Source organism: Elaeis guineensis, chromosome 4, assembly GCF_000442705.2.
Source record: "Elaeis guineensis isolate ETL-2024a chromosome 4, EG11, whole genome shotgun sequence".
Classification (NCBI taxonomy): Eukaryota; Viridiplantae; Streptophyta; class Magnoliopsida; order Arecales; family Arecaceae; genus Elaeis; species Elaeis guineensis.
This window is the reverse complement of record NC_025996.2, coordinates 138,176,277-138,199,723: the sequence shown is the minus strand read 5'-3', so window position 1 is coordinate 138,199,723 and position 23,447 is coordinate 138,176,277. Positions and strand designations below refer to the sequence as shown.

At 38.9% G+C, this 23,447-nt stretch overlaps 2 protein-coding genes across 2 annotated transcripts in view; one reads left to right on the top strand and one right to left on the bottom strand.

Moving 5' to 3' along the window:
- Positions 1-20,827, top strand: part of LOC105042511 (3-isopropylmalate dehydratase large subunit, chloroplastic-like) — a 35,948-nt gene extending 15,121 nt beyond the window's left edge. Inside the window, exons 7-15 of the mRNA XM_010919765.4 lie at positions 13,445-13,519; positions 13,658-13,735; positions 13,816-13,911; positions 14,128-14,177; positions 14,661-14,715; positions 14,847-14,978; positions 19,606-19,653; positions 19,732-19,890; positions 20,374-20,827. Coding sequence (XP_010918067.2) covers positions 13,445-13,519; positions 13,658-13,735; positions 13,816-13,911; positions 14,128-14,177; positions 14,661-14,715; positions 14,847-14,978; positions 19,606-19,653; positions 19,732-19,737 — 540 coding nt within the window. The 3' untranslated portion in view covers positions 19,738-19,890; positions 20,374-20,827. The remainder of the gene's footprint in view (positions 1-13,444; positions 13,520-13,657; positions 13,736-13,815; positions 13,912-14,127; positions 14,178-14,660; positions 14,716-14,846; positions 14,979-19,605; positions 19,654-19,731; positions 19,891-20,373) is intronic.
- A 511-nt stretch (positions 20,828-21,338) lies between these two features.
- LOC140857031 (uncharacterized) lies at positions 21,339-23,163 on the bottom strand. Its single transcript, XM_073255236.1, is given in 2 exon segments — positions 21,339-23,122; positions 23,125-23,163. Coding segments are annotated over 2 exon segments (1,794 nt in total). The 3' UTR covers positions 21,339-21,367.
- Positions 23,164-23,447: the final 284 nt, after the last annotated feature.

Genomic DNA, 23,447 nt, shown 5'->3' with positions numbered 1-23,447 from the left:
TGGCGACCTTCAGTCCCGCAATCAGAGCTTCATATTCTGCTCCGTTATTTGTTGTGGGGAACTCGAAGCGCAGTGCATACTCCGCGACAATTCCATCTGGATTGACCAAGATCAGGCCCGCGCCTGCGCCTGACATGTTGGAGGAACCATCCACGTAAAGGGCCCAAGAACCATCAGGGAGATCGGCTCTTTCTTCGGGGGAGTTCGGCCGGAGCCCGGGATTATCGACTTCATCTTGTCCAAGTTCGGCTTCCTCTGGGATAGTGTATTCCACCACGAAGTCCGCTAATATCTGAGCTTTGATCGCTGGCCGCGGTCGATAGTTGATGTCGAACTCCGTGAGCTCGACTGCGCATTTCATGATTCTCCCAGAGGCATCCGCTCGATGCAGAACCGCCTTGATCGGCTGGTCGGTGAGCAGCGTTATGGTGTGTCCTTGAAAGTAAGGTCGGAGCCTTCGAGCTGCAATCAACAAGGCGTAAGTTAGTTTCTCTAACTTAGTATACCTGGTTTCGGCATCTCTCAATATTCAGCTTATGTAGTAGATCGGTCGTTGGATCTTCGCTTCTTCCTTGATCAGAACTGCAGCGAGGGCCACAGGGGAAACCGCCAGGTATAGGAACAATCCCTCTCCAGGCTCGGGCTTTGCCAATAATGGTGATGAGCCGAGGTAGTTCTTCAGCTTTTCGAACGCCTGCTGACATCCATCGGTCCAACAGAAGTTCTTGGGCTACTTGAGGGTCCGAAAGAAAGGTAGGCATCGCTCGACCGATCTCGAGATGAAGCGATTTAGAGCTGCTACTTTCTCGGTGAGGCGCTGAACCTCCTTTATTGACCTCGGGGCGGTCATCTCCTGGATGGCGCGAATCTTTTTCGGATTTGCCTCGATCCCGCGTCCCGATACCATGAAGCCCAGGAATTTTTCTGAGGTTACTCCAAAAGTGCATTTGGCTGGGTTCAGCTTCATCTTGTATCTTCGAAGGGCGCTGAAGGTCTCCTCAAGGTCGGCGACGTGGTTCACCGAGGATCTGCTCTTTACAAGCATGTCGTCTACGTAGACCTCCATATTGCGGCCGATCTGCTCTTTGAAAATCTTATTCACCAGCCGCTGATATGTCGCCTCTGCGTTTTTGAGGCCAAAAGGCATGACCCTGTAATAATAAAGGCCACGGTTAGTTATAAAAGTGGTTTTTCCTTCGTCCTCAGGCGCCATCCTGATCTGATTGTAGCCGGAGAACGCATCCATGAAGGTGAGAAGCTCGTGGCCCGAGGTTGCATCTACTAGTTGGTCGATTCTGGGCAGAGGGTAACTGTCCTTCGGGCAGGCTTTATTCAGTTTTTTGAAGTCTATACACATCCTCCATTTGCCGTTCATCTTCTTAACCAAGACCACATTGGAAACCCAGCTCGGATAGTTGACCTCTCTGATGAACCCGGCTTTCAGGAGTTTATCAACCTCCTCGGCTATTGCCACCTGTCTCTCCGGCGCATGACTTTAAACTTTTTCCTTCGTCGGCCGATGTTTGGGATTGGCGGCCAGGCGGTGTTGTATGACTTCAGCATCGATCCCTGGCATGTCCGTCGGAGTCCAAGCAAAAACATCCGCATTCTTTTGCAGGAAATTGATAAGCTGCATCCGTACCTCCTTCCCCAAGTTGGAGTCGATCTTCACCACGTGTTCCTCATTCCCATCATTCAAAGGAATTGAGACAAGGTCCTCCATTGGCCCGCCCCATTCTTCTGTCAGGTCATCGTGGGTGTCCAATCCATCAACCGGATAGGGGTCAGGCTGACCGCTTCCCTGCAGGGCTATATTATAGCAATGCCTTGCCAGGGCTTGATCTCCCTTAACTTCTCCGACCCCCTCATCAGTAGGGAATTTCAATTTCAGATGGTAGGTTGATACTACAGCCCGAAGAGCGTTGAGGCCAGATCGGTCGAGAATTGCGTTGTAGGCTGACGGCGCCTTCACCACCAGGAAATCCACCAGAGTCCTGGACTATTTTGGATATCGACCTGCAACTATAGTCAAGGTTATTACTCCCTCCACTGGGATAGCATCACCGGTAAACCCTACTAAAGGGGAGCTAATCGGCCCCAAACGACCGTCAGGGATGGATATTTTTGAGAAGGCGTCGTAAAACAAAATATCAGCCGAGCTTCCACTATCAACAAGAATGCGACGTACATCATAATCAGCAATATTTAAAGAAACTACAACCACTTCATTATGGAGAAACCGGATCTCTCGGGCGTCTTCTTCAGTAAAGGTTATGGGTCCTTCGGTTCTTTGCCGCTTGGGCGGTCCGGTCGATCCGTTGGCCGCTCCCTTCCGGGGCTCTCTAGAGATGGTGCAGACGATCCCGATTGGAGGCCGATTTTTAGGTTGTTCTTCTCTCCTTGGCGGCTCCGGTCGTGGCAGGGCCCTCGGCCGATTCTCCCTACCTTCAGGCCGATGTCGAATGAATTTGTCGACCACTGTTGCCAGAGGAGGAGGAGCCTGAAAAACTGGAGATAAGGCCGGAGCCTGAGATCTGGCCGCGGAGGCCGTGGATCGCCTGATGGATGCTCTGCGGGGAGGCATTGGGCGAAGATCTAGTAGAAGAAAGAGAAGAGGATGTCGGAGAAGATGACCGGAATCAGTCCCATTGAGCACTCCTTTAAGAACAAAGGTACTGCAAAGACACACGCCGCCCTTCCTCTAGCGCCAATTCTGTTGGTGCAGAATTCCGTCGAAGTCGGAGAAGCTGGAGCTGGAATGACCGCGGCCGCCGTCGGGACCTGCAAGAAAGTCTAAACCGGAGTTGGGGGTGCTCCGGCAAGACCCTCCGACGCTCAAGTCAGTACTTTGCTTCAACAGAAATGGAGTGCTCGAGCGAAAATTTTGGCAGAGTTTCGAGATAGAGTTACCAGTCCTTGAAGAACGTATCTGGGGGGTCCTTATTTATAGACGGAGGGTGTAACTGACCGACAGCGATGTCTGTAATCGCCTGGTAGTGGACCGCTCAGAGCCGCGTGGGGTTTGTTACAGAGAGTAGTGGCGTCAGGGGTTGTTTAGGGCCACGTGGAGCTAGTTGCGGAGAGTGGAGTGGTGTCCGTTGTCGGGACTTACCAGAGAGAGGTGGGGCTGCATGGAATCCTTTGCAGCGAGTGGAGCGGGATGGCGGCTTTTGTCATGGCTTGTCAGAGAGTGGAGCAAGGTAGTGGCCCTTGTTGTGGCTTGCCAGAGAGTTTGGATCCGTCGGTCGAAGCTCGGCTAGGATGCCTATTGGAGCAGAATGGCTCTTTACATCGTCGTTCTAGGAGAGGTTCGGATGTTCCGAGGTCGCTGACGAATCTACTATTGTCGGATGCTTCGGGTGCTGACGTTTCAGGCGGGAGTCGCCTGCTGTAGGAGCTCGAACGGAGATTTTTGTTGACGAAGTCCGGAGAAGTCCGTCTGGGATTTATCTGATGCGGAAGCTCATCTGAAGATCGTCCGTCGGAGAAGTCCGATTTTATGGGGAGCTTGGTAGGAGGTCAGCCGGCGATGGACTTCGGGTAACGCTGGGGAGGCTCAGCAGACATCGGAGGCGATCGGCTATCGCAGGGACCCAGTTGTTGGAGCTCGTCCGTCATAGAAGCTCGTCCGGAATCCATCCGCTGGAGAAGTTCGGACGGGCTTCGGTTCTCGCGAGAGGTCGAAAAGGGGCCGCTTATTGTAGGAGCTCGGGCGAGGACCAGTTGTCGTGGAAGCTCGGAGTAGTGTCCCGCTGTAGAAGCTCGTCCAGAGCCCACTCGCTATGGGGTAGCTCGGTTGAAGTCTACCTGTGGTAGAAATTCGGAAGAAATTTGTTTATAGTAGAGGCTTGAGTCGGAATTTGTTTACAGTCGACGTCTGGGATAGACAGCCTGCTGTAGGAGTTCGGAGTAGACCGTTCGTAGTAGAAGTTCGGCTCTCGCAGGAGCTCGATTGGGATTCGGAAGGCGGTCGACCGCCGTAGAAACTTGGAAAGAGTCTGGTTACCGTAGAAATCTCGTTGTCGGGGAAGCTCGGATGCTGACGAAGCCCGGAAGAAGTTCGGGGGTAGTCGGTTGCTGTAGAAGGTCGGCTAACAGTGAGGCCCAGAGGGCCTCTGGGGCGGCCCGGTGGGTGAATGCAGAAGTCTATCGTCGGAGAAGTTCGGACGGCCGAGGGAGTTCGGAGAGGCGCCACATACAAGGCGGGAGCCGGAAGAGCCCCGAAGGATCAATCCTTTACAAACTTCGGCCGGGGGGATATTTTATACCCAACAGATAGTATCAAAATAAATGAGAGTTACATTTTCAAGTTCACTTCTTGAGTGAAAATTGTTTTGATATAAATGACGTTATAAAGATTTTTCAAGGCACATCAAAAATTCTATATTATATTCAGATTTTTAAATGAGTTTCAAAATTGAAAGTATGCATCAAAATTAATTTGTTTAGAGTAAGAATATGTTTTAAATTTACTTTAACTCCAGTTGATGGTTAAGAATGATTAATCAATCAAATCATGTAAATCAAATGGGATAAGCACATGAAAGCTCAAATTGAGGAAAATTATAAAGTAATTGATTGAGAATTTAAGATTAAAGTTCATTTTTCTTAACTCAAATTAATTAGTATTTTCAATTAAATCAAGATAATATGCAGTAAACACCTCTCCCCCTGTTTTGAGGTTTAATATTGAAAAAATTATTTTTTTAATATTTCAATAATATATTCTCTCCATATTTTTCATAATTATTGCTGGATAAACTTGCTTTTAACTTTTCTTCCCCTTTTTCATTCAAATTAAGCATATTTAATATAAATTTAACTTTTTAAATTTAGATTCTCACATTCAAATGCATTTTCAATTAACTAATCATTTCTTCTTTTAATGCTTTCTCCCCCTCCATCTTTCAAATTAAGCATATTCAACATAAATTTAACATTTAAGTTCAGATTCTTTAAATTTTAAATTTAAATTTTTAAATTCAAGAGCATTCTCAATTAAATGATTATTTCTTTCTTAATATTTTCTCTCCCTTTGTTTTGCAAGCTAAATCAATAAAATTAAGTACAGTAAAAGTGTAAGGATCAATTAAGTAAGCTAAGCATCAATTAATCCAAATATCAATCAAACATAGCATTCACTCAAGTAGACACTAAATTTTTAAAAATTTACTTTTCGTTAATTTCAAAGGATGTTTACAAAGAGTATTTACAATGATAACAAACATAAAAAAGATCAAAAGATGTGACATGTACATCTATCAAAAAAATTTTCTTTTTAAATTCAGATCTTCCTTTTCATAAGAAATATCACTCAATTAAGTTTAGAAAAGGTATGAAATTTTTTGAATTTGTCTCAAATGGTATCACATCAAGAGTATATCAATAAAAAATAGATTTGAGACATCATATTCAATTCTTTTGCCAAAAATAACATGATAAAATGCAAGCCAAGAATGATACTATTGATACCAAGTGTGAAATTTTTTTTAGAATTTTTTTTTTTGATACTAATTGGGAAAATAATCGATTTTATACTAATTATTTTGAAAATCAAACCAAAAAGTCATTTCTTTGAAAGATTTTCTTGATACCAATTGAACCGAAATTTAAAATAAATCATGATTTTCTTGACAGTTCAATACTACTTAAAGATCAATTTGCAAATTCAGCTTGACACCTGTTATTTTAGTTTTGAAGTGATAAAGATGAATCATTTCAAATCAAACAATTTTGAGAATTTAGAATGATAAATCAATTTGAATTGATATCAGCAAATCAGTCAAAGCAAATCTTAAAGAGTTTTTCAGTTATTCTTCAAAAAGATCATCTCTTTCTTTTCTTAAGAAATATCAAGTAATTAGGTTCAGAAAAGATATGTAATTTTTGAATTTGTCTCAAATGATATCATATCCAGAATATAGTTGTGCCGAACCAGATTTGAGACAAAGATATTCTTCTCTTTTTGCCAAGAATACCAGATAAATAGTAAGCTGTTTGATACCAATTGATTAAAAACTGAAGTCCTCTTTAAATATTTGGCTTTAAAGATAAATGATAGCTTTCTTCAAACATTTTGCTTGATATCAACTTCAAAAGATTCAAGAGGAGCATTTTTCAAATTCAATTTGCAGAGTCAATCAATCGGAACAAAGCATGAATGTTCATCAATAAATTCTCTTTTAAGATCAAAAATGATTTTCCTTCTTAAGTTTAAGAAAGATTTTTCTTCTTAAGATTAATAATGATTTTTCAAAACAAATCAAATGAATGAAATCACATGAAGGATCATATGATTGGAGCAAAATATTAATGATTTTTTATTATGTTCAAAGATCATTTCTCTTTCTAATTTTGATTTCTCCCTTTATTTTTAAATATCAAAAAATTCATTTTCTTAATTCTCCCTCTTTTTTTACAAATAAAGCATAATTTCAATCAAATAGATAAATACAAATGTAAGCATCAAGTGAGTGAGCACATCAAACACACTAAATTTCTAATGAAGATCAAATTTTCGTTGATTGTCAAAATACGATTACAAAAGTGATTTCAAACAGAAAAAAAATATCAAAACATCCAAAATATGTGCCATATACATCTATCAAAAGTTGGATTTCTAGGATCACTATAGCTCTAAGAGAGAATCCTAGCATCCTAAGAGAGCAGATCAGCATGATCTTGGATGAAGGTCCAGAGTTTTGAATTAGATGGGAGAGGGGTTTAGAGAGGATTATGGCTCGAAAAAAAATGAGAATAGAAAGACAGAGCCTTGGGATATTTCTAACAAAGAAACCCATCCCAGACACAAGGGTTGACTCTAGTAAAGCTAGGGTTGACTCCTCGAAGAACTGCTTAAAAAATTTGATACAGCACTCGAGTCGATTCCTCTATTTCAAGAGTCGACTCTTTGATACAGAAATAGTTTAAAAGAGTTTTAAATCAAGAAAATTTGATCAAATTGAATGAAAATTGATTTGCAATCAAATTGAGAATCAGTATAGATATTCAAATCAAATTGGGGGATCAAAAATTGATCAATTGGGGGTTTAATAAATAATCAAATTAAGGGTATCAAGAAATGAGAATCTAGATAATAGCTCTATTTGTTTTAGTTCAACCATGAAATTTCAAAATCTTAGGGATAAAACTTAATATGCAATGCAAATTAATACATCAAGCACTTGATCTTTTATGATTGAATGTCTTATTTTCAAGTATTTAGATCATGCAATTTTTAAAGGAATTTCAAATATTAAGCATCTTATGGGGAAATGTCAAAACTTAGTTCAATTTATCATTTTTGTACTCAAATAGATCCACATACAATTAATCCACATACAATTAAGTTCATTTTGATTTAAGTTTTTCAAAGAATAAAGTAAGAAATTTAATCTCATGTAAATTAAACATTATGTATTGAAGAGAGCATGTTGATTTTTGAATTTTATACAACATCTATATGTTTAACATTCAAATCAAGAGATATAATTATTGTAAATATTAATGAATCATCAAAATCAACTAATTAATCAGAATATATTCAGCAAATGATGATGGTATGATGTGAGAAAAGTTTAGATTTTACCAAACATCATCATCCATCTAATTTCATTTCCAAGGTATCCATCCATAAGAATTTTTCTCTTTTCATTCAATTGGATCCTTAATATACCTGCAAAATTATTTACTAAACTTTGGTACCCAAGTCATCTTGGGTCCATGGGGGTTAGAGCATATGGTTCCTTTTGAAATCCAAATTTGTTTGATTAAAGTTTGGTTAATTCTTTTAATATCACATTTAGAAATTTCGTGGTCAATTTTGTTACATTTGAAGCATTTAATAGAGTGATTTTTAGTTGAAGCTTTAGTAAACATATTCTTCACCAATTTTTATTTTTTTAATGGATTATATCTAATTCCAGCTTTATTGAAAATAACTTTTCGATTCTTCAAAATTGATTGAAACTTTTGTGATCCATAAATAAACTTTTCAAGCATGGGCTCTAAATTTTCAATCTCTTTTCTTAGTTTAGCAATTTCTTCCACGAGAGATTTCTTTTCCTTCAACAATTTTTTTTTTCTTCAATGTGAAGTTTTGATTTCTCAAGTTTCTTTTTCTGCTTATCATTTTCTTTAACTAAAGATTTTTCAGAATTTAGGAGTACTTTATTTTTGGCTAGTGCATTATTTTCTTTCAAAATATCTTCTTTTTAATCAATAATTTATTCTTTTCATTGGCTAAAAGAAGATTTGCTTTCTTCAATTCTTTATTTTTCAGTCTTAACTTTTTAAATTCATCCATTAAATCATTGAAGGCTTCAAACAACTCATCAAAAGTAAAATCGAAAGAATTTTCAAGATTTACCTCATCGTCATTGGCCATGAGGCAAGAATTTGTAATTCTTTCTTCCTCTTTCTCATTTCTCTTTTCTTTGCTTTACTCCCTTTTTATCAAAGCATTCTTTTTCTTTTGTTTCTTCTTTTTCTTTTTCTTTCCATCCTTATGAGCCATGAGGCATAAGTTGGGGTGAGTTTCTTTGTCTTCTTGGGAGCTTGATGTTTTTCTTTGATTTGCTCCCTTGAAACTAGTTTCCAATTTCTTCCATATTTGTTTTGCTGAAATACATGGAGAAATTGTATTGAACTCATTAATATCTAAAGAACAGTAAAGCATATTCATGGCTTTAGCATTTAGTTAGGCTATTTCTTTATCATGCTCAATCAATGCATTTGAGGTATGTGAGCTATCAATTATAATCTTCCATAAGTTATAACCGTGTGCTTGTACGAAGATGTGCGTGCATGCTTTCCAATAACTATAATTTGATTCATTAAGCATTGGGGGTTGATCAATAGAATAACCTTTATTAAGCAAAGATTCTATTTGGGTTGCCATGATATTTTACTCTTAGATCGCTAGGTCAACAATCAAATATTAGAGTATCTACTCTGATTCCAATTGTTGTCCAGAGGTAGCAACCCAAAAGAGAGGTGAATTTGGTTCTTATAAAATTTTAAGCAAATTTAAGCTCTAACAAGAATGTGCTTGTAGTTTACTCAATTTAAGTGATTGTGAAGTGAAGACAATTTGCAGCAGCAGAATTAAAATATATAAGTTGCTAAGCAAGAAATAAAATAAAGCTAAGCAAGAATTAAAAGCATGCAAGATATGTAAAGGGATAGATCAGGCACAACACAAGCATACAAAATTTTATAGTGGTTCGGTGCAATCTACACCTACGTCCACTCCCCAAGCTCCTTTTGAAAATTTCACTATAATCCCTCTGATTACAGTGTGTTTGTTTTTTCGGACTCACAAACAAACCAAGTTGGTTTTTCAGGATCATTGACCATAATCTTATACTGATAGTTTTTCGGGCTCAATATTAACCAAATTGGCTTTTCGGGATCACCAACCACAATCTTACACCGATAGTTTTTCAGACTCATAATCAATCCAGTTAGTTTTTCGGGCTCATCAACCAAAATCTATAATGTCCAATTTCGAACTTGAACCGGCCTAATTCCTAAGTTTCTTTCCTCTAAAGAAATTTGTAAAGAAAATAAAATACAATGTATGAATTTCAGCACAAAACATAAAAACAGAAAAATAAACTCTTTGAGCGCGAAGAAGCGGTTAAAAGATTGGCTTTTTGAAGCTTTACTTTCTCTTCTTTGAAGTTTGAGAAGATGTACTAAATGTTGGTGAAGATTGCTCTTGAATGCCCTTTGATTTCTCAGCTTGGTTCTTTTTTTTTTCTCTTTTTTTGATGTGCAATAAAAATCACTCTAATCTGAAATGTTTTCTCTTTAATCTCCCTTTCTTTTTTTTCCAAATTGATTTTCTAGCCTTAAATACTCTTGAGGATGGCTAGAGAGTAAGCTCTAGCCGTTGGAAGTCTTGAACTAGTCATTGGAGTGGAGAAATGGCCATTTGAAGGGTTGCAGAAAACTAGCCGTTATGCTGATCCCATGCCTGGGATCGACTCTAATTCTGTAGGCATCCGATTCTGAAGGGGTCGATTCCAATTCTGCAGGAGTCGACTCCAATTTTCAGGAGGTAGCTCCTGGACTGTATTCAGAAAATTTGCTCTCTATTTTTCTGGAAGAATTGACTCAAGCACTCGAACTCTATGCCACTTGATGCCAATGTGCCGGAATCGACTCAAAATCTCTCGGAGTCGCTTCAAAATCTTTCAACTTCATTCTTTTTATATTTTGCCCCTTTAAACTTGAATTTCTTGATCCTAAATCTTTCAAATGATATTTGCTTCTTCCTCTTTCATTTTCTTCATAATGAGCTATCCAAATTTGTGAAAATTTTTTCTTTTAAGTGCTTTGGCTTGGTATCTTGAGAGGATTTCTTTCAAAGATAATTTCTTCAAAGTGAGCATTTGAGAAATCCTACATTCAATCTTGAAACACATGATTAGTAACATTTTTACTCAATAGTTTGTGATTATCAAAATCAATCATAGAGTCAACAGAGGCCGACAATGAATTTAAGTGAAGCCGGCAAACCGATTGTTGGCTTCACTGTGATTGGAGTTTTTAAAAAAATCCCATGAAAGTTGGAGTTTTTTAAAAAAATCCCATAAAAAAATATCCTGTCTCATGCCCATGGAGCCATAGGCTGTGATTCCACTATTTGGCGGCCATGGCAGCCAGCTAGAGGCCCTCTAGCAGCCTATCCATTGGCTTTTCCTCCCTCTTTTTCTTTCCCTCCCCCTCTCTCTATCTCTCTCTTTCTCGATCATATTTTGATGGAGGAAGTGGAGGCCTTAGCGGCCCTTTGAGTGCACCTGCGGCTTGCCTATGGCCACCGTCGGCGTCTCCTCTGGCTATCCTCTCCCTCCCTCCCCCATCTCTCTTTCTCTCTTGTCCTCCTCCCTTGTTTCTTTCTTTGCTTCTGTGTCAGTTTGTGCCAGTCTAGTCTAGTACGGATTCGTACCGACTCGTACCATTGGCTGTCCGGCATGGATCTCGATACCAATTCCGTAGATCTTATTTAAAACCTTGCTCACAATTACTTTATGCATTATAATACACCTTAAATAAGTATTACTAGGACTAGCCCTTTGCACCTTTAATTTGGACCCATTATTGATCCAAAATAAATTTGTATCAATACATAGACAAGCCCAACTTTTGTTTTATGGATTGTACTTGGTTTAAATTGATTTGAGCTCAGATTATGATTTTGTTAGCATCTATTGATTTTAAATATTGTGTTGGCCCGTGGTGCTCTTTCATTAGAAGTTCTGAAGCATATACATGCCCTTGAGTTCATAGTACAATAACTTTCCTACTTTTGTGATTTGATGCAAATGCTTGAAGGAAAGCTGTTTTTGCAACCACATCAATGACACCATTGTTCTTCACATGCTTCCTTCACAGATTCATGATCTCAAACTCTGATCTTTTTTGTTAATTTTTTTTACTGTGCATATGCTCTCTCTCTCTCTCTCTCTCTCTCTCTCTCTCTCTCTTTCTCTCTCTCTCTCTTCCACATGATCCATGCTGGATCTTGCTAAAGTTGTCTTCTTGACTCTTATAATTGTTTAATTGAAAACAATGAATGCTAGGTAACCACACCAATAAAATTTTGGCACATTTCTTCATTATAGCATTAACATTATCTTTTTTGTTCTTTAGATAAATACTAAAGTTTAAGGGCGAACACAGATCAGCAGTAAGCCAATACATGCCTTATGCTTATTTTCAACCTCCATGACTTTTGATGAGTGTGGTAGGATGAGGATGCTCAAAAACAAGAACTAGGCATATAAAATCACTGGTTAATTCCTGAGCTGCTGTACAAATTGACTGGAGGAGTTCCTGTGGTCATCATGGGGTAAATTTTGAATGTAAATCAGGAGCGAAGGTGAATTAGGATGCCAAATGGATCTTACTAGGATCGTAAAGGCTTCAATTGTAATGCAGGATAAATTATATCCTGAGAGCCTAACCATCTTCCAAGAGGACAGAAGGAAAGAATAACAAAGAAGACTCTTCTTCTTGATAATTTTTCTTCCAAGTTAGAAATCTACATTTTCTTTCTCGTGCTTCAATACCTGAGTCAGACTTTTCTTAAACAATCTAATGACTCTAGTAAAAGACTTTGACATCTCCATATAGAACTTGAAAAACTACCCACAGATATTATTTTTTTTCTTAGACATGGAAACTAAAGAGAAACTATGTGACTCCATTATTATTAAAACCTACAACTGCTAATGATGATAAAGACATAATACCTCAAAACAAGTAGGTGTTCCCAATCAGACATTTGCTTCCTTAAATTGGCCTTGAGGTGTAAAATGAACTTTTTTGAATGAAATTAAGTGGCGTGACTTATTCTTATGTGAATTTAATTTTATGTCTAAGTTGATGTAGACTCCAAATATGGTTTTGTGAACCTCTTCAAATGGTACTTTTGTGGTGGCCCATAATGCTCCTGCTTATGCAGGATGGATATGTTACACCTTGTATTGCATAGGCATGTAAGCTTTAATATTCTTCTGCCATTGCCATGCCACCATGGAACACACGTGGTCCTTATCTGATACCAATTGACTGGATGTGAATTAGATCTACGATGCTAATAGAGGCTTTCTCAACATTTAAATATACAACTGGGATTTTGTAAGCTAGGATATGGAGGAAGGTGTAAGTATTGAATAAAACATATACTAAAATGATCTTTGACCAAATTCAGATGAGAACAAAAAACCAAAATCTCATTTATGTATCTTGAAATCGAACTACAGAAACATTAACAAACAGTTCTCCAAATAATCTTCATTGCCTGGCAGGTTTCATCTCCTGGGAAATAATCTGTCTTCTTTCAAACTTAAATCACAATGGTCTTAGTATGGTCTTAGTATGTTTTGGATGCTAACAATTTTTTTTGGAGGAATTTTGATGTCTCTCTTTCTCCCGCCCGAGCATGGAGGGGTCTTATGTATTGAGAAAAATATTGATGTTAATGTTTAGTTTTGATTTATTTCAAGCAGTGATTTTTTTCAAATTTATTCCTGACATGTTATTGGAGAACTGAAACATCTGTTATAAATGAAAAGATAGGATGACCTATTGATCTTTCGAGTAGCAACTCATATTTAGGAGTGGAAATGATTCAATTGAAGTTTGGGTATTGCCATTCTTCCAGGGGATATCAAATACGACAAAATTTTTCTCCCTTCAACGAAAATGATGGTTATCAGAATGTAAAACAATGACCAGGTTAAATGAATTCCTTCTTTGGGAACGTTTAGTGGCCAGGAAGATATAGTGATTGTTTCAATAACCTTTTGCCCTGTAAAACTTGCTAAATTAAAATCCACAGCCTGCATCCCCAAAATAAATTTTACTGGTTTATGTTATTGAAAATGATATAACTTTTATAGAAGTGTTTTCCTTAGAACCTTTAAACTTGCAGGTACCCCCAACTATGAGGTTCATACTGGATGGAGAAATGCCCAAATATTTGCTTGCCAAGGATTTGATTTTGCAAGTAAGTTTATGGATGTTGAAACATCTTAACTCTGAGTTATTTAGATTGGTTTGTCATTTTATTTAGTAATTATTTGCTGGAGAAAATAAGACCTTTTTCATTGTAAAAATATTTTCAGCTTATGTTGTTGTCATGCAGATTATTGGTGAAATAACTGTTGCTGGTGCAACATACAAATCCATGGAATTTGTTGGCTCCACTGTTGAAAGTTTAAATGTAAGACTATGTTGTACCGTATCTTACTGCAATGGAATTGATTATATCTTTCATCTAAAATTTGACTTTATGTATGCAAGATGGAAGAGAGAATGACACTGTGCAACATGGTCATTGAGGCAGGGGGTAAAAATGGGGTTGTCCCTGTTGATAAAATCACACTCAAATACCTCGAGGTAATGGAAATTTACCCTTTCATTGATCTATGTCAAGCTGCACTGAATTGTGTCACATAAATGAGGAAATTAGACACAAGAACAGTTGTTTTTGTTGGCACCACCAAATTAATACATTGGAAACATAGAAAAGTGCTGTCTTTCACAGAATTGTCCAGTTTGCAAGGCTGGATGGCTCTATATTTTAAATTTTATGTTATTTACTTAATTTTGCAGGACAAGACAACCTTGACATTTGAACCTGTATATAGTGATGATTGTGCCAGGTGATTGTAAATTTATTTTCTACAATTATCTTCTTAGTGCAATATAAGGTTTGATTATTTTCACCTATAAAATGTTCTCTTTGGTTTCTTTTTCCATTCAACTGTGTTGGTTAATACTTAATACTATTCCTCTAATCAAGAGAGGTTTTCCACCAATTATGTATTTTTGGTTCCCCCGATTAGGAAAAATCAAATCTTTCAAATTCCAGATACCAACTTTTACTTCTTTCACATAAGAAACCTTACATACTTGAATATTACATACTTTGTCAGTGTAACCTGATATCTTAAGAACTTCTAACTTCCATAAGCACTTATTCTGATGGTTAAATTTTCTTTTAGCTTTGCTGAAGTAAATGTTCCTAAGTATCTCGTTAACCACCCTTCCCTGTTTAGTGCTTTCAAACTTTGTCTTTTCTGCCAAATGATTTTTTTCAAATAATTTTATTTACTGATCACACATATCTTTTTTTGTCTTTTTAGATTTATTCAAGAATACAAATTTGATGTCTCCAAGTTGGAGCCGTTGGTTGCAAAGGTGTGGTGTTAGAATACTGAGTTCTTTGCAGTGTGGGAGTTTCTTTTTCCCTTTTATCCTTTTGCACTAATAGTATCTAAATGCTGTTTCCTCTATAGCTGCTAATCTTGATCCATTTTATATTATTCCAGCCACATTCTCCTGATAATCGTGCTTTAGCAAGAGAATGCAAGGGTGTCAAAATTGACAGGGTATATATTGGCTCTTGCACTGGTGGAAAGACAGAGGACTTTCTGGCTGCTGCAAAGGTTTTTCTAGCTTCGGTAAGAAACTTTCGGATCTCATCTCTTGTAAATTTGGTTATCAGTCCGTCTTCTATAGGTCCATTATTTTCCAGTGCTAGGTAATGGAGAATGGAGAAGTTTAATAGCTACTATCAAACAAATTTTTGTGTCCATGTTTTGTTAGTTCAAAAAATTCCAGAATTTCTTTTCCACAGGTACTTTAAAAAGGATTTCATGTTAAGCTTGATGTTATGCCATTAAATTAAAAAAATATTGACTTGTGAGTTTGCTGCACCATTCTAGGTTCTTGTTCTTATCACTTAGTAACCCCAATGCCAACCCATTGCCACCCCAAGATATGTCGTGTGTTATTTGGATGCTCCATGTTTAGGTATCTAGAAATGTCAGCACTTCTGGATGCTTAACCTGACACGATCGGACATTCCATTTTTTAAGTGTCATGCTTGTGTTAGCAAAAAAAGTGCCTACAGTTGGCTTGCTTTTCAGGCTGCTGTGTAGGCTACTTTCAAGTGTTGGGTACGTCAAGTGGAATGTACTATATTTCAAATAAAACTACTGCAGTCATTTATAACTTTAGTATTTTAAGTTGCACTTTGACTTACATGAACTTGAGGATTATCTTATACATATTTACATGCACATGCAGGGTCTGGCTATAAATCTTAAACAGAGGACGTTACTCCACTATAAAAATCAATGTTGGGGGTTAAAAATACAATCTAGACCATTGAATGTGATCTGTCCATAGCTTAAAATGCCAATTACAGAGTCATATTTTGAAGAACCCTTACCCGTGCATCAAGTCATTTTAGAACCAACACAACATATTTTGTTTCCAAAGCTACATATATGGGAGGTCTTGATGCACAGGCTAGAAGCCTCTAAAACATGTCTCTTTTTGTATAGAGGCATTTTTGGCTTTGTAGATCATATTCGACAGTTTAGATTTGCATTTCTCCAATCCTCTACGTTGAATTTTGCAGTAGGTGTTGAGTCCTTTCATCACATCCTATGTATTATAACCATTACCTCTACATACAAAGAGAATAAAACTTTTTTGACTTACTGACATACCTATCTATTTTCTTCTTTAAAAAAAAAAAAAAATTAGTGGAATAGAACCATGTACTCCTAATGTCTTCTTGGACAAATGGAAGGGATGATAGGATAGACCGTCTTTAGAAAAGAGAGGAGGAGAAAAGATGAGAGGAAATAAATTAGCGAGGTCAAGGGGAAAGAAGAAAACCATTCAACCATTGGAGAATTCATGGGATATGGTAAGTGGTGAAGGAAAACATAGATGGTTGGCGGCAGACAGAGGAAAAGAGCATGAGACGTGGAAAAGAAGAAAAGGAAGAAACTTGCCTTCTTCAAAAATTACAAATAGGATTGCAACTCAGGCAGGCTGGATCATGTTGGGGCCAAATCCTTACCCAACCCAACCTATTTATCTCCCAATCCCAACCCAACCTTTCTAAGGTTGGGATTTCTTGAACCTAGGCCAACCCAGTATGTTGTGAAGCTAAGTTCTGATAAGATCGGGTTATGTGGGTTGTTTAGGTTGTGCCATGTTAATCAGGTTAGATTGGGTTGAATATAAATTTTAAGACATGGAAAGGTTTGAGATGTTTTTGTCATATTAATGTTTGTCGGATTAAGGACTCAACATTCATCAATTTCCATGGCACACTCACATATAATGTTACAAGACTAAGCATATGACTATTTAAACATGAAAGTTATCTTTATGAAACATAAATTGAATTATTTATTTATATATTGGATTGGGGGTTAAATTGGGTCCAGTTTGGTTTTGGTTAGAAATGAGCCCATGTTAGGTTGAAGGTTAACCCTAAACCAACCCTATTTGAGGTTGGGTTATGATTTTTGAGATCAAGTCCAACCTAAGTTTATAAAACCTCAACTAAACTCTATCCAATGTGCGAGTTAGGAGAGCAGGTTCGAGTTGAGCCCAACCCAAGCTGCACCTGTGGTTACAAACAAGGGTGGTTTCTAATTTGTGGGAACAAAATGATAAAATTCATGGTGTCGCCAGGGAATATTGTCATGTATCAACCAAGGTTTAGAGTAATGAATGATTATTATGTTATAATGGTGACAACAATGGTTTCAAAGTTCTTCTAATATATATATGCGGGTAAATATATAAGTAATAAACAAAATATTTAGATATACACCCAACAAGTCTTTTAGATAATTATTATTTAGCATTTTCTTGCTATAACAACTGCTATAAAAAGAGCATATTGTCTATTATTAGCTATTTTTATAGTTCATTTATTTGTAGGATAATATTATGAAACTCAAATACCCATATTAGATGAGAAAATGTGTCTTTAAAAGAAAAGGTATGTGATTAAAAAAAATCATTATTGATTTTTCTATTATCTTTTTTTGCTTTTTGCAGTTATAACAGCTATGGGTCATTGCTCGGTGCAATGGTAAAAGGTATAATGGCATGGGCTAAGAGTTCTGAAGTTGCCACTTTGTGGAGGAAAAAAAAGCCAAAGTTAGGCTTGTCCCTAGTCCGCCCTCCCCGAGACCTTAGATTGCTTAGACTATAATGGGGTAATGGCCCTTGCTGTTATAACAGCTAATAACAGCTGCTACAGCACCATTATTTTATTCCAAAATCAACCAATAATCCTACCATAAGGCAGCCGTCATCTGCAAGAGGTTAGTTTATTGCAGAGTCGCATATCTGATATATGGAGCACATATGCAGGTGTGCACATGTGATTCACATTTTTCAATATCTAAATAAATGATATATAATCAATAATATAAATGATTAAATTAAAAGAAATGAATCAATAAAATTCATAAAAATATTGTATACACGAAGTCATGCTTATTTGAGTGGGCTGCATGTACAGTTGATTTTTTCTAATATCTGAAAAATAAATTATGTAAATATTATATAAACTGTTAAAAAATAGAAATGAATTAACAAATTCAGAAAAGATAATATGAATTATGTATGCACATTCATCCTTATTAAGATTTTTGAGTGCATATTCTAAAGTTCTAACATGACATGTTAAACTAACAAAATGACTATCATGCTATGAAGTATAGACCATCTTCAGACTTGCAACAATGAGTAAAGTATAAATAGCAACAAAATATTTTTAGAAGAGTATAACAAAGTTTAAACTTTGAAGTACATACTTCACAAACCAAAGTGGTGAAAACATGTAGTACTCAAGGAATGTGGGCATATATGCAATTTGATGGTGCATATGCAGCCACATGTGTTATGCAGGTGCATATGCGGCCGCCGAGTTATACAAGGACTGCATATAACCTGTGCAGTCCCGTTCAGGGGCAGCCTTCGCATATGCAGCTGCTTAGACCAACTTTTAAAACAGTGAAATTAAGAGTCAGGATGTGGTCCTTTATTTGGGGATATCCACATTGTTGTAAATGGTGGTAACAACCAACCCCCTGTATAGATGCCTTTGCCCAAAATTTTATTCATTGGTTAGCCTGTGAGTGTCAGACTCACACAGGTCTCCACAGGTTGCAGACACATGAGCAATGTGAGTTGAGAGATGTGATGCATTGTTTCAATTCCTTATTGCATGATTGGCCTAGAATAGCAGGTCCTGTGATGTGCCATATGCAAGGATCTGCACAGGATAGGCCTAAGAATGGTGCTGCTGGTCCAAGAGGCAAGAATGAACTATCTTTAACATTTACTGTAAGGTATTAGTTTATTGTTCAGTTTTGGGCTGATCTATGGCAAATCTGAAATATAATGAAATAGTACAGTATGTCAACAATGAGATGCTTTATTTATGGATGTAGAATGTTAATATGTAAATCTTGTTAAGAGTCTGACCCAAAAGCTTAAACTAGTAGGTGGATGGATCCATGAGTATCCGAGAGCAACTTGAGCTCCTAACCTATCTAACATGGGATTATTGCTCAGTATCCCATCTTGTATGTAGAGTGTGAGGAGAGATGGAACTGGAAGACTGTGGATGTGTGTGTGGAGGCATTGCTAGCTACAAGGAGTGCCATTGTAGTGTGATCCAAAAGCTTTAGTTGGTTTGCGGATGGGCCTATCAGTATTTGAGACCAACTAGAGTCCCTAACCTTTTTGATATGGGACTATTCCTCAACAAGATTATATTCAAACTCCAGATATTTTATAACATTATTGGGTGAAGAATTGATTGGTGGAAAAGATGTGAATGTCAGGAAGAAGTCTCCGCAGCAGGTGCAAGATTCTGGGAGTGGTTTGACACCCTAAGCGGTAGACTTGAAGAAATAGATTGCATGATTGAATTTCCAAGTGTTGTTATTTTTAGTTGGTTGTATTTAAATGGGATTTTAGTACAGTTTTCTCATTTTCTGCGGGATAGTCTTTGTTCTCCTTTAGGTAGTTATCTTGGATTATGACAGTAAGTTGAGGGCATCGCTTGCAAGATTTCATCAACCAAGAGTTATGAAATCGTAAGCAATCTCTTTAGCTAAAAAAGAAAAAAAATGATGGGATGCTGTGTAATTCTTTCTGCCATTTGTGTTTCTATTACATGTACATTCAAATGAAGATCCTGCTTATGTCTTTGACTTGATGTTGCACTACTTGGCTAATGAGTTTCTGTTCTGTGACCAGGGCAAAAAGGTTAAGGTACCCACTTTTCTTGTCCCTGCTACACAAAAGGTAGGACCATCCCTCATATAGAAGGAAACTGGATTTGCTGTAAACTAGGACTCAGCTGATTCTCATAATTTTCTGTAGGTATGAATGGATATATATAGCCTTCCAGTGCCAGGATCTGGTGGCAAGACTTGCTCCCAGATATTTGAGGAAGCTGGTTGTGAGGTTCCGGCAAGTCCTAGTTGTGCAGCTTGTTTGGGTGGCCCGCGAGACACTTATGCACGGATGAATGAACCTCAGGCAAGTTTGTTATCTCAAGGAATTTCTTTAGAAATATTTTTGTTTCCCAAGCCACCATGGTCTCAAGCAGTTGGTTGAGCCACAAGCCTGCGTCTGCAATCCCTGATCAAGTCTGCTGAGTTGATGGGTTTTTTTGGTTGAGGAACCTAGGAATTTCAGCTCAACAAGGTTGCAATGTATCCCACCAACACTTTGGATGAGCATGCGGCCCCTCCATGCGATAAAAAAAAAAATTAATAAGAGAAATAAAAGCCTTTTGGTGGTTGTGATAGGTTGTCTAAAGCTGTTCAAGCTATTATGAAAAATATGTTAATGATCATGCAGACCATTTAAGACCGTAAAGTTGAGCCATGTTATGTTTGTTAATCACACGGTGGATGGATTTCAGCTAGTGATTATTCTCTAATATTTTTTTGAGGTGGTTTTGACTTGGACCTTGCCTTCATTTAGTTCTGAATCCTGTCAAATTATGGCCTCGTGCAGGTCTGCGTCTCCACCACAAATAGGAACTTCCCTGGCAGAATGGGGCACAAAGAGGGCCAGATCTATCTTGCTTCACCATATACAGCTGCGGCTTCAGCTCTGACAGGTTATGTTACGGATCCAAGGGAGTTCCTCACCTAGAAGGGACAACTTGTGGCTTACCGTACTATCCTAGGCTGTTTCATATTTTTGTGTTTACCATCTCCAGGCTTGGTGTCATTTATGGTGTACTCTTCTGGATGTATTAATTATATTATGCAGAAATATGTAGGATCCAATCTACGTTGAGGGGAGATGACTTTGAGATATGATTCATTTTTCAATAAGGTGGGGGCTGTAGGGTCGATCAAGAGTTTTATTTATAGGCTATTGACGATTAAGTGATAATTTTGAGTGCTTAGACTCCTTTCAGATTTATTAAAATATGTATCTTTTGCTTTTGTATCTTTGCTCGGCAAAAAATCTCATAGCACGGAAGTTCATCAGTTGTATCCTTGCTTGACAATGGAATGAGTTGAAGCATTCTTTTACAAACCACAAAAGATTGAGAGTGTGGGAATTCAAGCGTCTGTCTGTAGGAAATCATGAGAAACAAAAAGTCTTCTTGAAGTGAAAGGTACGCTTCGTTGGTGTTTATCTTGCTTCTGTTGGAGCAGTAAGCGGACGTGGGATGCCTAATCATTTAGAATTATGTTTAAACATGACAAAAATATCGGATGCATCTTTTTTTTATTCTTGATGCATGATTTTTTTTTTTGGTAATTTGGAGCTTATAGAATGTAGATGGTAGATAGGTGCAAATCAAGCAAATAATTAACCTTCTTTTTAAATGTTTTGGGCAAATTGTTCCTGCAACTGATTAACTTTATCCATTGTACAATAAATTAAAAGCATGCAAGCAGTTGCAAGGGGAATGCTTTTTGTCTGCCAATGCACCACATTTGGATGAATCCATCGAAGTGTATTTTATTATATGTATTTTTGATGAAGAAAATTATACGACTGCTGGGCTTTTTGTGGTTCGAGGATTTGTCTTGCTAAAACCCAGCCTGAGATGTGGTTTCTTACCATTGGTCAGTTTGACACCACGCCGCCTCCTAAACCGCTGCCACCAGTGCAGCTTCTTTACCCGAATCCGGCTCGTCGGCCTTCCAAACCGTCCCCGGTCGGACTGGACCGCCTTCCTCCTCCTCGACCTCCACATGTGCCGCGCAAGCGCATCCAGAAGCTCACGAAAATATCCGTGCTGATGCCGAGCTGGCGCCTTGTCCACCGCTCGTTCCGCGTGCACCTCCGTGACCAACTTGCCCTGCTCCTCTTCGCTCGTGTGGTGGAGAATCCTCCCAAGGTACTTCCACGGTGACCTGTCATGATGGGCTCCGCCATCTTTACTAGCATCATCACCGGCCACGTGTCCGAGATGGTGGTGATGGTGATGATGGTAGTGGTGGTGGTGGAAAATGATCGCCAGCTTGTCCTTCAATCTTCTCAGCCGTCCATCTTTCTTCTCGGACTTCTTCTCATGGACCACTTTGGTGGTTCCTGCTGACACACGGGATGGGCGCATCTCTCGGTGATGACTTAGCCTCCGACGTGGATCTGGAACCCGCTTTGATTGGCTCCGATCTCGACTCGGTATCCGACGTGGCACGATCTCGGCGTTAGTCGGGAAGGCAGTGGGTGGGCCCGCTCTCCCAGCAACCGTTACCCCGTTGGTTGACGAGTCGGACCGAGTTGCGTCGCTTGGTGAGGAGTAGACCATAGATTCCCATCGTGGTGTTCGTGGTGGAAGCATTCTTCTATATGGGCCCATCTGGTCTCTTCCAACGTGGCGCGCTGAACGCATGCTGAGCTCCCGGACCGGTCGGACCCGGTTCATGTGCCCTTTCCGACTCGGACTTGTGTGACGACTCGGTGCTTTATCTATTCTGGTGAGGCTCTGCCCGTTGAGTTGTCTAATTACTTGATCCTTCTTGAGGGTGGGACCCGCTTCTTTCCTCTTCTCCGGTTGGTGAATCCGAGCCGTTCGATCTGGCAGGCAGGTCTTTGTTGGCCGTCCGTCCTTTGGACTCTCCGTACGACGAGTTGACTTGTGTCGGCTTCCCGTCATCCGAGTCGATTCGGCGTCGAGACGGCGATCCGTGATCTCAACCCGGCTCCGCCTCGGGCCCATGGTTCTCCGAGTTGGGATATCAGCCAAGCGGGCCCCACTCGAGGGGCTCTGCCTCTGACGTGCCTTTCCTCGAGATTCGGGCTCCGGCGTTCGTCTCATCCCGTGTTCCGCGGATATACGGTTGCTGCTCTCCGTAGCTTTTGACGAACGGTCGATGCTATCTCGATCGGGCTTGTGATGAATCTGACGGTGATGGCGGGCTCTCCCATCAGGATTTCTCGTCGGTCTCACCGACTCGAGCCGCTTGAGCTGGCAACTTGGGCATGGCTTCGGCTCTATTTGCGCTTCTGCCCTTGGAGAGATTCCAAGTTGTTTGCTTTGTGGGCTGAGAGTGGCTTCAACAGGTGGGCCGCAGGCTTCGTTCTTATCGGCATCGTGGCATTTTTGAAGAATACTTGGATGTTGGGACTCTTTTCGTATACTCTCACGTGATGGGCTTGATTTGGTTCCGTCATGAGATTTCGCTATGGAGGCAGTGGGGTCGGGCGTGGAGGACACAATCTGCCAAAATGCATGCACGTAAGAGGAAGCAGTCTCCTCATTAAAACAGCGGAAACGAAAAAAAAAAAAAAGGGAAACACACATAAATGAAATAATGAGAAAGGTTTTAAGTCCATGAAATTACCCTAGCTTGAGATTGGAGAGCTCTTTGAGTAGCATCATCAAGCAAGTTTTTCAGCAAAAATCTAGATTTCTCATCCAACTGGAAGATAAAATTGGGACCAGTATGAGGTTAGCACTGCACCATCAACAAAATCTCGACATTCTGTGTAAGATACTCAGTGATCTAGTGTATTTGTTTTTTCTATAGTATTTATGAATCCTAAATATCTATAAAAAAAAAAAAAAATCAAGTGTTGAACTTTTAAAATATTTTTTTTTTAAAAAATTTGCTTTATAT